Source organism: Orycteropus afer, unplaced genomic scaffold, assembly GCF_000298275.1.
Source record: "Orycteropus afer afer isolate SDZICR_OR568_19922 unplaced genomic scaffold, OryAfe1.0 scaffold00096, whole genome shotgun sequence".
Taxonomy (NCBI): domain Eukaryota; kingdom Metazoa; phylum Chordata; class Mammalia; order Tubulidentata; family Orycteropodidae; genus Orycteropus; species Orycteropus afer.
In genome coordinates this window covers 7,060,948-7,075,199 of record NW_006921683.1, presented here as the reverse complement: position 1 = coordinate 7,075,199, position 14,252 = coordinate 7,060,948, and the positions used below count along the sequence as shown (strand labels likewise).

Sequence of the window (14,252 nt, the reverse complement as noted above, 5' to 3'; positions counted from 1 at the left end):
ATTAGGAAATAATAAAGAGATTTATGTGGTAAATATTAGTTATTATCAAGAAAAAACACTATTTGCAGCGTATTTAAACTTTTTTTTTTTTACCCCTCTCAGAACCCACACTAAGTTAAGTGAAGATCTGCAGGGCAAACCCACTGACACAGTCTAGATTTAATCTCTAAGAGACTGCCAGGCACTCTGTTGTCAATGGAAAGCCCTCAAGTGGGGAGCCTGTTTCCTTGTGTCTTCTGCCCCATTCCTCGCACTTAACAGTCTTCTTTAGGATAAAACTACAGGCCTATCAGATTCTCAGAGGATCTGACATTGGAGAAATGAAATTTTCATTACCTTTAAACTTCTGTACTTATCAAAGACTTTCAATATTTCTAGAACTTTGTGACAGTTTACCCCAACACAAATGGTTCTTTAAAAATTAAAATAAATAAAAATTTTAAAAGGAGAAAGAAGGAAAAAAACAATCTATGCAATTTTGCCCAGAATCTATATAATAATAAAGAAATAGAATCTTATAAATATAAATGATAGAAAGCTAACAAATCTATTTTTAATAAATCCACACAATTAGCATTATACTTTATATATTATAAATTTTGAGATTATTTGTACTTTAAAATATTTTTATAAAACCTTAAATCATTATAAGTGGTAGAATCTGCTATCTGCTTTGGCTGAACAAATATATACAACAAGTCAGCCAAAATTTTTCCATTCTTGTATAATCTTACACGTGGGTGGTGATAGTTCTTATAAATTGTTTGAACACTTGCACATCACAAAATACAAGTTACTATTACAAAATAAAATGTTCACCAAAAATATTTTTCCGAATACAAGATTATATGATTCTCAGAAAAAGAAAACATTACTGTAACATTAAAGTTATAGCTGTCAAAAAGAAGGCCAAAATACACTAAAATAACACTTATGCTGAAAAGTTATTTAACTTGCTCATCTTTGAAACTTTATTATGTTTATTTTATTAGCAGGACACTTTCAGAGGTGAGGGAGGGGGAAGTCTGCTTTTGTTAACATTGCAATAATTTATTTTATATATTTTAATATCAAATGTGTAATTCATTTTCTATAATACTCAAATTTCAAGTTCTGCTAAGTTCTAAAGCCAGATTATTGGTAAATCAGGGTACTTCTTAACATCAGTAAAATGGAAATCATATTTTTCACTGAAACATAAGAATTCTCTATTTATTGCATGGTCTAAATTCTAAAATACTCTAAGGCTTCAGAACAAACACACCAGTGGCATTCCAGGTTAAGAATAGAACACATGCTATAGGAAAAAAATCAGATCTCAAATAGATATGATAAATGAGTCAGATCCAACTTGACAGCAGTGAGTTTGGGTTTTTTTTTGGAGTGTATACGAAAATAAAGTACAGTCTACTTGAAGTTTGAGTTAATAAAAGGAAATATTAGAATACATGTTAAATGGTAAAGAACTTACCTAGAGGCTCTAATGTAGAATCTACATTATAGAAAAGATGATCTTCACACAGAAAGCTAAAATGGCAGCTCTGGACTCCTTATAATGAGACATATGATAAATTACTGAAAGTATAGTATTCTTAAACTGGAAGAGATACGACAAATCTACTTACTGCATAGACGAGAAAAGTGAGGGAGAAGGTAAGTTAGAAATCATAATTGCCTATGGTTTTAACATCTCTCTATTGAGGAGCTGTTAGCAATTTGATTGGTGGGAAGGTTATAATCAATCATCATTAGTTAATAATCACAGTGGAAGCAATAAACAATATGTTTGGGAAAGAAAGTCAGAAAAAAAAGGACATAAATAAAGAGAAAATACACTTTTGGTTCCCTCTCACATCTTTTGAACTCTACTTAATTTGATCTAGAGTTGATCAAAGTTTTGGATGATAATGTAAAACAATATATACCTTAACTACTTCAAATAGTAAAAGGAATAAAAACAGTATTTTATTACAGTTTTAATTTTCATTAATGATTTATGAATGTAAAATTCCCCTTAGGTTTTGACCCTCTAACCATCTTCCTTGCTTTAACCAATTATTAGCTAACTTCATACAACAGTTCCTAAAGAGCAATGCTTGGAGAGAATCAAATGGAATGGATTAGTAATATCACTCAGAAGAGAGAGAGCTACTTTCTGACCTTACCATCTACTGACTGAACTCCCAGAAACCCCTAATGCTGTCCTTGTTGTTCTTACTGTTGTTAGTTGCCAATGAGTCATCTCCAACTCATAATGACCCTATGCACAGCAGAACGAAACACTGCCCGGTCTTGTGCCAGCCTCATGAACCTTGCTAAACCTAAGTCCATTGTTGCAGCCACTGTGTTTACCCATCTTGTTGAGGGTCTTCCCCTTCTTCACTGACCCTCCACTTCACCAAGCATGATATGCTTCTCCAGGTAATGGTTCCTTCTGACAACATGATCAAAGCAGGTGGGAAGAAGTCTGGGCATTCTTACTTTCAGGGAGCATTCCAGCTACACTTCTTCCAGGACAGATTTGTTACTCCTTTTAGCAGACCATGGTACTCTTAGCATTCTTCTCCAAAACCACAACTCAAAAGCCTTCTTCGGTCTCAACTCTTCTTCGGTCCTCCTTATTCATTGTCCAGGTCTCACATGTATAAGAGGCAACTGAAAATACCATAGCTTGGGTTAGGTGCACCTCTGTCTTCAAGGAGACATCTTTGCTCTTCAACACTCGAAAGAGGACTTTTGCAGTAGATTTACCCAATACAGTACATCATCTGATGTCTTGACTGCTGCTTCCATTGGTGTTGATTGTAGAACCAAGTAATATGAAATCCTTGACAACTTCAATCTTTTCTCCATCCACCATGAAGCTGTTTATTGAACCAGGTACGAGGATTTTTGTTTTCTTTGTATTGAGGTGTAATCCATACTGAAGACTGCAGTCTTTAATCTTCATCAGTAAGTACTTCAAGTCATCCTCACTTTCAGCAAGCCAAGTTGTGTCATCTGCATATCGTAGGTTGTTAATGATTCTTCCTCCAATCCTGATGCCACATTCTTCATCATATAGTCCAGCTTCTCAGATTATTTGCTTAGCATACAAATTGACACACTACCTCCTTTATTTCAAACCAGAAGTATCCTCTTGTTCTATTCGAACAACAGCCTCCTGATCTATTTACAGGTTCATCATGAGTACAATCAAGTGCTCTGTAATTCCCATTCTTCTCAATGTTATCCATAATTTGTTATGATCCAAATAATGCTTTTGCATAGTCAATAAAACATAAGTAAACATCTTTCTGGTATTCTTTGTTTTCTGCTAAGATCCATCTGACATCAACAATGATATCCCTGGTTCCACATCCTCTTCTGAATCCAGCTTGCATTTCTGGAAGTTCTCTGTTAATATACTGCTGCAACCATTTTTTAATTATCTTCAGTAAGATTTTACCTGCATGTGATATTAATGATATTGTTCGATAATTTCCACATTCTATGGTGTGTTATATATCAGGTTCTCTAGAGAAACAAACCAGTAAAGCTTATAGAGAGAGAGAAAAGGAAATTTATCTTAAGAAAATGGCTCACACACTTACAGAAGCTGGCAAGTCGAAAGCTCTTGGCTCAAACATCAAGCTGGAGGCTTTTCCTGACTCATGAAGCTGCAGAGGCTGAGGAGCTCAAGGTTGGCAGGCAGTGCACTGGCTGTTGATTCCAATGAATGACGAATCCAACATCTCCAGTCCAAATGGTGGATTGTTCTCTCACGGACAGTTGTAGGCAGCACAACACAATCCTGATGCACAGAAGTATCTCTTTTCCCAGGATGTCCAGAAATATACTGGAAGCAGGCAACACCCCTAGGGAAACTCCCTTTCAGTGGATTGGCTGCTCAAAACATATACATCTGATCCCATCATTGGAACAACCCACATCACAATTGCTTAAACCACACAGAATTGTGGTCCAGCCAAGTTGACACACAGCTCCAACTATCACATATAGGATCACCTTTCTTTGGAATTGGTACAAACATGGATGTCTTCCAGTCAGTTGGCCAGGCAGCTGTCTTCCAAATCTCTTGGCATAACCAAGTTGAGTGCCTCCAGTGGGGCATTTGTTTGTTGAAACATCTCAATGGCTATTCTGTCAGTTCCTGGAGATTTGTTCTTCGCCAATCCCTTCAATGCAGCTTCAACTCTGTGCTTCGATATCATTGGTTCTTGATCATATGCCCCCTCCTGAAATGGACAAATATTGACCAATTCTTTTTGGTCCAGTGACTCTGTATATTCCTTTCATCTTTTTCTGGTGCTTCCTACATAATTCAATATTTTGCCCATAGAGTCTTTCAATACTGTAACTCACAATTTAAATCTTTTTTCCCTCAGTTCTTTCAGCTTGAGAAATGCTGAGTGTGTTCTTCCTTTTTGGTTTTCTAACTCCATGTCTTTTCACATTTCATTATAGTAATTGGCTCTGTCTGCTTGAGCTGCTCTTTGAAATCTTCTGTTCAGCTCTTTTATCTTTTTTTGGTTTAGGTACTCTCTGCTCAAGGGCAAATTTCTGAGTCTCTTCTGACATACATTTTGGTCTTTTCTTCCTTTCTGGTCTTTTTAATGAACTGTTGCTTTCTTTACGAATGATGCTCTTGATGTCATCCCACAATTCCTCTGGTTTTTGGTCATGGGTGTTCAGTGCATCAAATCTATTCTTTAAATTGTCTCTAAATTCAGGAGGGATATTATCAAAGTCATATTTCAGCTCTCATGGACTTGTTTTAATTATCTTCATCTTCAACTTGAGCGTGAATATGAGCAGTTAATGGTCTGTTCTACAATCAGCTCCTGGCCTTGTTTTGGCTGAGGATATTGAATTTCTCCATCACTTCTGCCACAGATGTAGTTAATCTGATTCCTGTGAATTCCATGTGGTAATGTCCACATGTATAGTTATCACTGATGTTGTTGAAAAAAAGGTATTTGCAATGAATAAGTCACTGGTCTTGCAAAATTCTATCATGCGATCTCCAGGGTTACTTCTATCTCCAAGGACATATTTTCCAACTACTAGTAACTCTTGTTTGTTTCCAACCTTTGCATTCCAGTCACCAGTGATAATCAACACATGTTGATTGTACGTTCAGTCAATTTCAGACTGTAGAAGTTGGTACAAATCTTCATTTTCCTCATCTCTGGCTTTGGTGGTTGGTACACAAATTTGAGTAACAGTAGTATTAACTAGTCTTCCTTGGAGGCTTATGGATATTGTCCTATCACTGACAGCATGCACTTTAGGACAGATCTTGAAACACTCTTTGTGATAATGAATGCCACACCATTCCTCTTTAATTTGTCATTCCCAGAATAGTAGATCATATGTTTGTCTGATTCAAAATGGCCAAAACCAGCCCATTTCAGCTCACTAATACCTACAATATTGATCTTCATGTGTTTAAGTTCATTTTTGACAAGTTCCAATTTTCCTAGATTCATACTTCAGATTTTCCACGTTCCAATCATTAATGGATGTTTGCATCTGTTTCTACTCATTTTGAGTCATGCTACATCAGCCAATGGAGGTCCTGAAAGCTTTACTCTATCCATATCATTAAGATCGTCCCTACTCTGAGGAGTCAGGTTTTTCCCTGTCAAATTTTGAGTGCCTTCCACCCTGATGGGCTCACTTTCTGGCACTATATAGGACAATGTTTCAGTGCTATTCATAAAGTTTTCCAGTAATACATCAGATCATGTTTCATAGCTATTTATAAAGTTTTTCACTGGCTAATTGTTTGAGAAGTAGATGGCCTCTTCCTTCTTCCAAGTCTGTGTTAGCCTGGAAGCTCCACTGAAACCTGCCCACCATGGGTAACCCTGCTGGCATTCTGCAACACAGTGGCACAGCCTCCAGCCTCATAGCAACATATAAGTCACCACAGGATGACAAACTGACAGACAAGTTTGTCTCCCTTAGTTGTTCCTAACCCCTCTGCACCTGCCTACTTCAGGCAACATACTTAAAATAGAGCCACCCACAGGCAAAAAGCAGCCATGAGCCCCAGCCCACCTACCTCAGCCCCAGTCTTAATAGAGAGCCACATCCAAGCAAAAAGCAGCCTCCAAGCCCATCTACCTAAGGCCCTAGCCTTAATAAAGAGCCTCCCCTAAGCAAAAAGCTTCCAACACAGAGGCCCATCTACCTCTGGTCCAGCCTTAATATAGAGCCTCTCCCAAGTGAAAAGCAGCCTTCAAGCCCTAGGCCAATGTTCTCCTTAGTGTCAAATATTATAGCTTTCAAAATTAACTTTATAGAGAATCTGAGACCATGAATCACTCCTTCCATATTAAAGTTCTCTTGTCTTTTAGACTCTATGATTTACACTTCTTCCCCCATTTAATTTTTTCTGTTCACTCTGCTGGATTTTTGGGGGAGAGAGTACCAAGCATGTAGCAACTCCCCAAGTTTTATTCTTAGCCCACTATCCTCTATCACAGAAGATCCCATGAATTCTTACAACCTCAACACTCATCTGTATAATGATCATCTGCAAACTTTTTTTCCTCTCATCAGTGTTTCACTTTCACATTGTGATTGCTTAGCCATCATTGCTGTCGACCATCCAAACTTTTCATTTAAAGCATGCCTTATCTTCCCAAGAAATGTCACCTCCCCACCATGCAGTTTACCTAAAATCTTTGAACCATCCTTCTAATTCAGTGGCTCTCAAACCTAAGGTACATCAGAATTACTTGCAGAGCTTCTTAAAACAGACTGCTGGACCCACTCACAGTCTCCAATTCAGGAGATCTCATGGTGTAGTGCCAAAGGCATTTGACTGCTAACCAGAAGGCTGGCGGTTCAAACCCATCAGTCACTTCTCAGAAGGAAGACTGGGCAATCTACTTCTGTAGAGATACCACCTTGGAAACCCAAGGAGGGGTCGCTATGAGTCGAATCTACTTGACAGCAGTGAGTTTGGGTGTTGGTTTAGAGTAAAGAATGAGATTTTGCATTTCTAACCAATTCTCAGGTGAAGTTAATGTTGCTGGTCCATGGATCACACTTTGAGAATGATTCCCTAATTTTTATCCCAGATATGGTAACAAAATACATTATTTCAATCTTTTGCCACTTTCCCCTTACCACATTGCAGCTTAAATTTTTCTTCAATTCTTTCAGCTTGAGAAATGTCGAGTGTGTCCTTCCCTTTTGGTTTTCAAACTCCAGGTTTTTGCACATTTCATTATAGTAATTGGTTTTGTCTGCTCGAGCTGCTCTTTGAAATCTTCGGTTCAACTCTTTTATCTTGTCATTTCTTCCATTGGCTTTAGCTACTCTCCGCTCAAGGGCAAGTTTCAGAGTCTCTTCTGTCATCCATTTTGGTCTGGTCTTCTTTTTTCATCTTTTTAGTGATCTCTTGCTTTCTTCATGGATAATGTTCTTGATATCCTCCCACAATTCTTCTGGTTTTCTATCACCAGAGTTCAATGCATCAAATCTATTCCTTACATGATCTCTAAATTCAGGAGGTATATATTCAAGATCATATTTCAGCTCTCTTGGACTTGTTTTAATTGTCTTTTACTTCAAGTTGAACTTGCATATGAGCAGTTGATGGTCTGTTCCACAGTCAGCTCCTGGCCTGGTTTTGCCTGAAGATATTGAGCTTTTCCACTGCCTCTTGCTACAGATGTAGTCAATCTGATTCCTGTGTGTTCCATCTGGTGAAGTCTACGTGTACAGCCACCATTTGTGTTGTTGAAAAAAGGTGTGTGCAATGAACAAGTCATTGGTTTTGCAAAATTCTACCATGCGAGTTCCAGCATTATTTCTGTCACAAAGGCCACATTTTCCAACTACTGGTGATTCTTCTTTGTTTCCAACTTTGCATTCCAGTCACCACTGATAATTAACACAACCTGATTGCATGTTTGGTCAATTTCAGACTGCAGAAGTTGATAAAAATCTTCAATTTCCTTATCTTTGGCTAAGGTGGTTGGTACATAAATTTGAATAATAGTCATATTAATGGGTCTTCCTTGTAGGCGTATGGATATTATCCTATCACTGACAGTATTGTCCTTCAGGACAGATCTTGAAACATCCTTTGTGATGATGAATGCCATGCCATTCCTCTTCAAACTGTCATTGCTGGCATAGTAAATCACAAGGTTGTCTGATTCAAAATGGCCAAAACCAGTCCATTTCAGCTCACTAATGCTGAGGATATCAATCTTTATGTGTTACATTTCATTTTTGACAACTTCCAATTTTCCTAGATTCATACTTCATCCATTCCATGTTCCAATGATTAATGGATGTCTGCAGCTATTTCTCTTCAATTTGAGTAGTGCCACATCAGCAAATGGAGGTCTCGAAAGCTTTACCTTATCCATAGGAGTAAGGCTGGGTTTACTCAGATGATGCAGCTCTTTCCCAGTCCTATTTTGATAGCCTTCTAACCTAACCAGACTATTCATAAAGTTGCACGGTAATATGTAAAACAGTGTTCCTTTGCTATTCATAAGGTTTTCCCTGGCCAATTCTTTGAGAAGTGGATGGCCTCTTCCTTCTTCCTAGTCTGTCTCAGTATGTAAGCTGGGTTGATACCTGTGCACCATGTGCATCCCACTGGGTTTGAAACACCAGTGGCTCAGCCTCAAAACTCACATCAACACATCACCACGTAGGACAAACCAACAGACAAGTTTGTCTCCCTGTTGGAAACCTCTCCTACCACCCTTACCTGGGTCCCTGCAGCTGGCTCCTCCTCTGTCCAGATTCCTGGGCCTTTTAATCCCCTTTCTCCTGCTCTCCCGCCCTGTTGCTTTGGGCATGCCCGAGTTCCCTCTCCTGACATGGATCACTGCGGCTGACTGTTCCTTCCCACCAGACATAGCTATTAACAATTAATAATTTTTGTAATGTACAGAAACCCAACCTTCAATCACTTGATATTAATTTTCTTTTCCAAAGGTAGAGTTTTTTAAAATCACATTTTTATTCTATTTACTTTTCAAAAAACTGACTTATATTAGAAAGGTATTAAGGGTTTTAGGAAAATATTTCAAAACATGAATATTACATATAATTTCAAGAGGAAAAATAAGTTAAAAACTGAGTGGTAACAAATTAAAGCATGCTACAATACATTCATCTTTAACTTAGGGGAAAATGTTTTTTAGAAAAAACAATTGATATTTGATTACTTATATACTATAGAGAATAAGAGAATTTACAACTAGAGTAGTATTTCAAACAACAAAGGATAAAAAAAAAAAGAATTGAAAGACAGTCCTTTTACAGTTTAATGAAGTAATTCTGCAGACATAGGAGATTTTCAGAGCATATGATTTGACATTAAAATAATCAGGAATTGGGACCTATTTATAACTGCATAATTCCACAGGGCCTTCAATAAAAGCACTCAAGGAGTAATCATTGTGGGGTATTTTGCTTGTTTGTCCAAGTATCACCTTTGTTTGCTTTAGGTATCTGTTACCCAACACTACAGCCTTCAACTCCTCTTGGTTGAAGAAAGGCTTTATGAGTCATATGTTTTTTGTAGGGATATTGAGCTCTCAGAATTATTAACTACAGGTAGAGAGTAAAAGTCAAAACTCATGCAATAAATTCCAGTGCCATTAGATGAAAAATACAGGTGCCTGAAATCACATCTGAAGAAAAACTTAGGAAGTTGTTTTCCAATCCTGCTTCACAACTTGAGTAAGCCATCCTGGAAATTTCACATTACAACCACAAAATAACACTGGCAGCCCCTATGAACCAGAAGATATTTTATGTCCATTATTCATACACAGCAAACAGTGGCTAAAAACTTCTAACTTCCTTCTGCAGTGATAATTGAGAGAGATACAGAACTGCCACCTAGTGACTAATAAGAAGAAGGCAAGGTGCTTTTCATGAAAAATATTTTTTTTTTTAAATAGTGAAAGACTAAAGTTAACATGAAGTTATGTAGTAAAACTTCAAAATGTATTAGTCTTCCTTTGATTATCAAATGCCATCGCCACCTCTAAAACGTCTCTTGACATTTGACTCTTACAAGTGTTATAGTTTAAATAGAATAACTTAAAATAAAGCTCTCATCTTAGTCTATCTGATGATTTTGTCATGAAATGGCATTATATTATATAGTCAGTGAGTGACTACCCATATAAAAGTATAATTTTTATCACACTGGAAAGAGTATGAGCTATAAAATCAAACAGGCCTACACTCAAATTTTGGACCTACCTTTTATCAATTATGTGACTTCAGGCAAGTTACTTAACTCCTATGAACATCTTTTTTTTTTTTTAATCAGGTAAGTGTGAATTATGATAATTATTTTAAAGGATTATTTTAAAGATTACATAAAACAATATAGTACAGGTGCCCTGGAGATTGAGAATTAATTCCAGTTATTTTATCTCTTTAAGGTCAGTTACTTTAAGTCCTTGTGAAAATGTGCATACCACCTGAGAAGAGAAAACCAGGTGCTGTGGAGTTGAGTCCCTATATGTGGTATGTGTCAGGGTGGAACTGTGCTCCATAACTTCTTCCATTGCTGATTTTTTGGATGGTGCCATGAAAAAAAAAAAAAAAAAGCAACTTTCTTTTTGTTAGAGAAGAACCTACGTCAAGCTGGAAGCTTAGAGAAGCACAATGGACTCAGTTGATGGCCAATGAATTACCTATGCAATGATTAGTCAAAAGTGAACAGATGAAGAAAGATATAAAGGTGTAAAAGAGAAATAGTAAAGTCAGCAATAAATAAGAAGAACAGTGTCCTAAAATATCTTCTCATTCTTTTTACATATTTTTTATGTTTAAGCATGACTAAATTGTGATCTGAAATATGTTACCAAAACCAAACCCAACTCACTGCCATCAAGTCGATTCTGACCCACAGCAACTCTCTAGGAGGAGCAGAACTGCTCCACAGTGTATCCAAGGCTGTAAATCTTTACGGAGGCAGACTCCTTCATCTTGTTGCCATGGAATGGCTGGTGGGTTTGAATTGCCAACCTTCTTGTTAACAGCTGAATGCATTAAACACGGCACTACCAGAGCTCCTTAAAATATGATGTTAGGTATTTCTTAATCCTTATCTCTAGAACTTAAGTGACTCAATTCTTTGTTATATCTGATAAGGCCAAAGCGACCATAGGTATGAAGTATTCTATAATGTCAGTAATGATAAAATATGTACAACATTGTTCTATATATTGGGATTCCAACTGTAATAATTAAAGATATATTCATGTTTATAAAATTATAGAATAATTTTCTATTTTTCTCAAGCTATGAATCATGATACAAATTGCAATAAGCTGAAGACTTTATGAGCAATTTAAAAATACCCTGATGCACTAAGGAGCTCTGGTGGCATAGTGGGTAAGACATTTGGCTGCTAACCAGAAGGTTGGTGATTCAAACCTACCAGCTGGTCCACTGGAGGAAGATGAGGCAATGTACTTCCGTAAAGATTTACAGCCTTGGAAACCCAGTGGGGGTTGCTATGAGTCAGAACTGACTCGATGGCAGTGGGTTTTGTTTTTTTGTTTTTGCTTTTCTTTTGGTGGTGCAGTGGTTAAAAACTCAGCTACTAACAGATGGGTCATAAACCACCAGCTTTTCCAGTGAGAAAGATAAGCCAGTCTGTTTCTGTAAACATTACAACCTTAACAACCCTATTGGGCAGTTCTATTCTCTCCTACAGGGACACTGTTGTTGTTGTTGTTGTTATGTGCCGTCGAGTCGGCCCGACTCATAGCGACCCCTCCTTGGGTTTCCGAGGCAGTATCACTACGGAAGTAGGATTGCCCAACCTTCCTTCCGAGACAGGGACACTATGAGTCCAAATTGACTAGATGGCAACAGGTTCGGTTTGATTTTGGTATCTTTAAGAGAAGCTTTATTTTTATGAAAATGGCCAATCTATCGGTACTTGTGAAAAGCACTGCCAAACCAAACTCACTGCTATCAAGTTGATTCAGACTCATAGTTACCCCCACTGGGTTTCCAAGGCAATAAATCTTTACAGAAGTACATTGCCTAGTATTCCTTCCACAGAGTGGCTGGTGGGTTTGAACCACCAACTTTCTGGTTAGTAGTCAAATGCCTTAGGCACAGCACCACCATAACTCCTTCTGAAAAGCACTCATTCACTGGCGTCACGTCGGATCCACCCCTCCTTGGGTTTCTGAGGCATTATCACTATGGAAGTAGATTGCCCCATTTTCCTTCTGAGGAGTGGCTGGTGGGTTTGAACCACCAGCCTTCTGGTTAGCTGTCAAATGCCTTACGCACTAGTAAAATGAAAATCTCAAATCAGTGTTATACTCCCATTTGTCCTCCAGGGGGAGTACAACCTTCATGAATGATGCAGGATTTTGTCTTACGCTTTTTTTAAGGTTTCTTGTTTTTAATGTGAAGTCATTTTAAGCTTAGAACAACTCTCAAAGATCATTCAAATATTTTATATCACTGTGTCCCAGATATGGTAAGGATGTTGTCACACACTAACCAGACACATACCTGTGCATAGAACACAGTTAGACATCTTTTGGTTTCTACCAGAACACATTCTTCTTTCTAGTGATGCTAATACTAAGTTATTTTCAAAAGTATAGGCAAAGGTATAAATAAACAAATAGTTTTACATCCAAAATAGCAATTGCCATCCATATTACTATTCCATACTAGTGTAACTAGTTTCCTTTCTTGCTGTTGTAAATCCATTTCGGTATAAAAGAAAGGGACACAAATTTGGCGTACTTGATAACAGAAAGGAAACAGTTCAACAGTTACATGGAAATTACACAGACACAAACTAATGTCTCTTCCATCAAATAGCAACTTAAGAACCATAATATCTGATTTCAGAAAAAGTCTGACAACGATTATTTTTTAAATCATATCCATGTGATTATTCAGCCAGACACATCTCTGCATAGCCATCTCCTGGAGAGGCCACCATGTCCTGCCAGAGCCAGCTGTTGTTTGGGTCCAACTCACTGGCTGGACATAGAATGATGCACCTTCTGAAAGCCTGTGGTAAGTTCCACTTCAAAGATGATTTTCTTTGCAAAGTATAAAGAAAGACCACACCCCCATTTCACTGAGTTCCCCCTCCAGGCTTAGGGAAACAAGGGTAGCCTAACTAGCTGGGTAGATGGGAAGATCAATCACAGAACCTGCCACAACTTTAAGATAAGTAAGAGAGACAGGATTACACATCCTAATCTTACCTGCTGTAGAGCATCTGAACTTTTTTCTGGAGTTTCCAAAACAGCAGATTGAGATTCTGGGTCAGAAAGGAAGCAGACAGTCAATATCTAAAACATAAATTTTACAATGTCTTCAATCAGAAAACAAAATGTTCACTAAAATATATCTTTAACCATAAGTGCCAAAAATATCCATACCACACACACACACACACATAAATATAACACATATAATGATTAAAAATCATGTTATTAGGTATTTTTTAAAAAAACTAGAATAGTCCTATGCCCTTCTTTACACATTGACCATAATTATGTTTATCAATTGCTAGTTTCAATACTGTGCCAAAGGAGCTCTGGTAGTGTAGTGCCTAAGGCACTTGCCTGCTAACCAGAAGGCTGGTGGTTCAAACCCATCAGCCACTCCTCAGAAGGAAGGTTGGGCAATCTACTTCCATAGTGATACCACCTCAGAAAGCCAAGGAGGGGTCGCTATGAGTCGGTCTGACTCAAGGGCACATAACAACAACAACATACTGTGCCAAGAAGTGCCTGCTAAAATTTCTTTTATATAGTTTACTTAGCTATGATCTGGTGGCACAGTGCCTAAGGTATTTGACTGCTAACCAGAAGGCTGTTGGTTCAAACCCACCAGCCACTCGTCAGAAGAAAGACTGGGCAATCTACATCCATAGAGAAATCGCCTGAGAAACCCAAGGAGGGACCACTGTGAGCTGGAACAACTCGATGCAAAGAGTTTGAGTTTTTGGGGTCTATACCACGATAGCAGTCAGCTCACCAATCCTGAAAGATAATATGGAAAGCTTCAGCTAAGTTTTCTCAAATCACCCTCTGATTTCAATAAGAAAACAAACTCTCTCACCAAGAACCTCTGAGTTATACAGGATTCTGGAAGGATTTTGTTCTTTTAAGAGTTTTGTTGGAAATTCATCATGCTGGGGAACCTAAGGGACAACTATATAGTAACATATATAGTTATATATAGTTATAGTTATA

At 37.7% G+C, this 14,252-nt stretch overlaps 1 protein-coding gene across 1 annotated transcript in view; it reads right to left on the bottom strand.

Moving 5' to 3' along the window:
- Positions 1 to 14,252, bottom strand: part of FMN2 (formin 2) — a 784,241-nt gene that overhangs the window by 546,750 nt on the left and 223,239 nt on the right. The window contains exon 4 of the mRNA XM_042781203.1: positions 13,257 to 13,312. Coding sequence (XP_042637137.1) covers positions 13,257 to 13,312 — 56 coding nt within the window. The remainder of the gene's footprint in view (positions 1 to 13,256; positions 13,313 to 14,252) is intronic.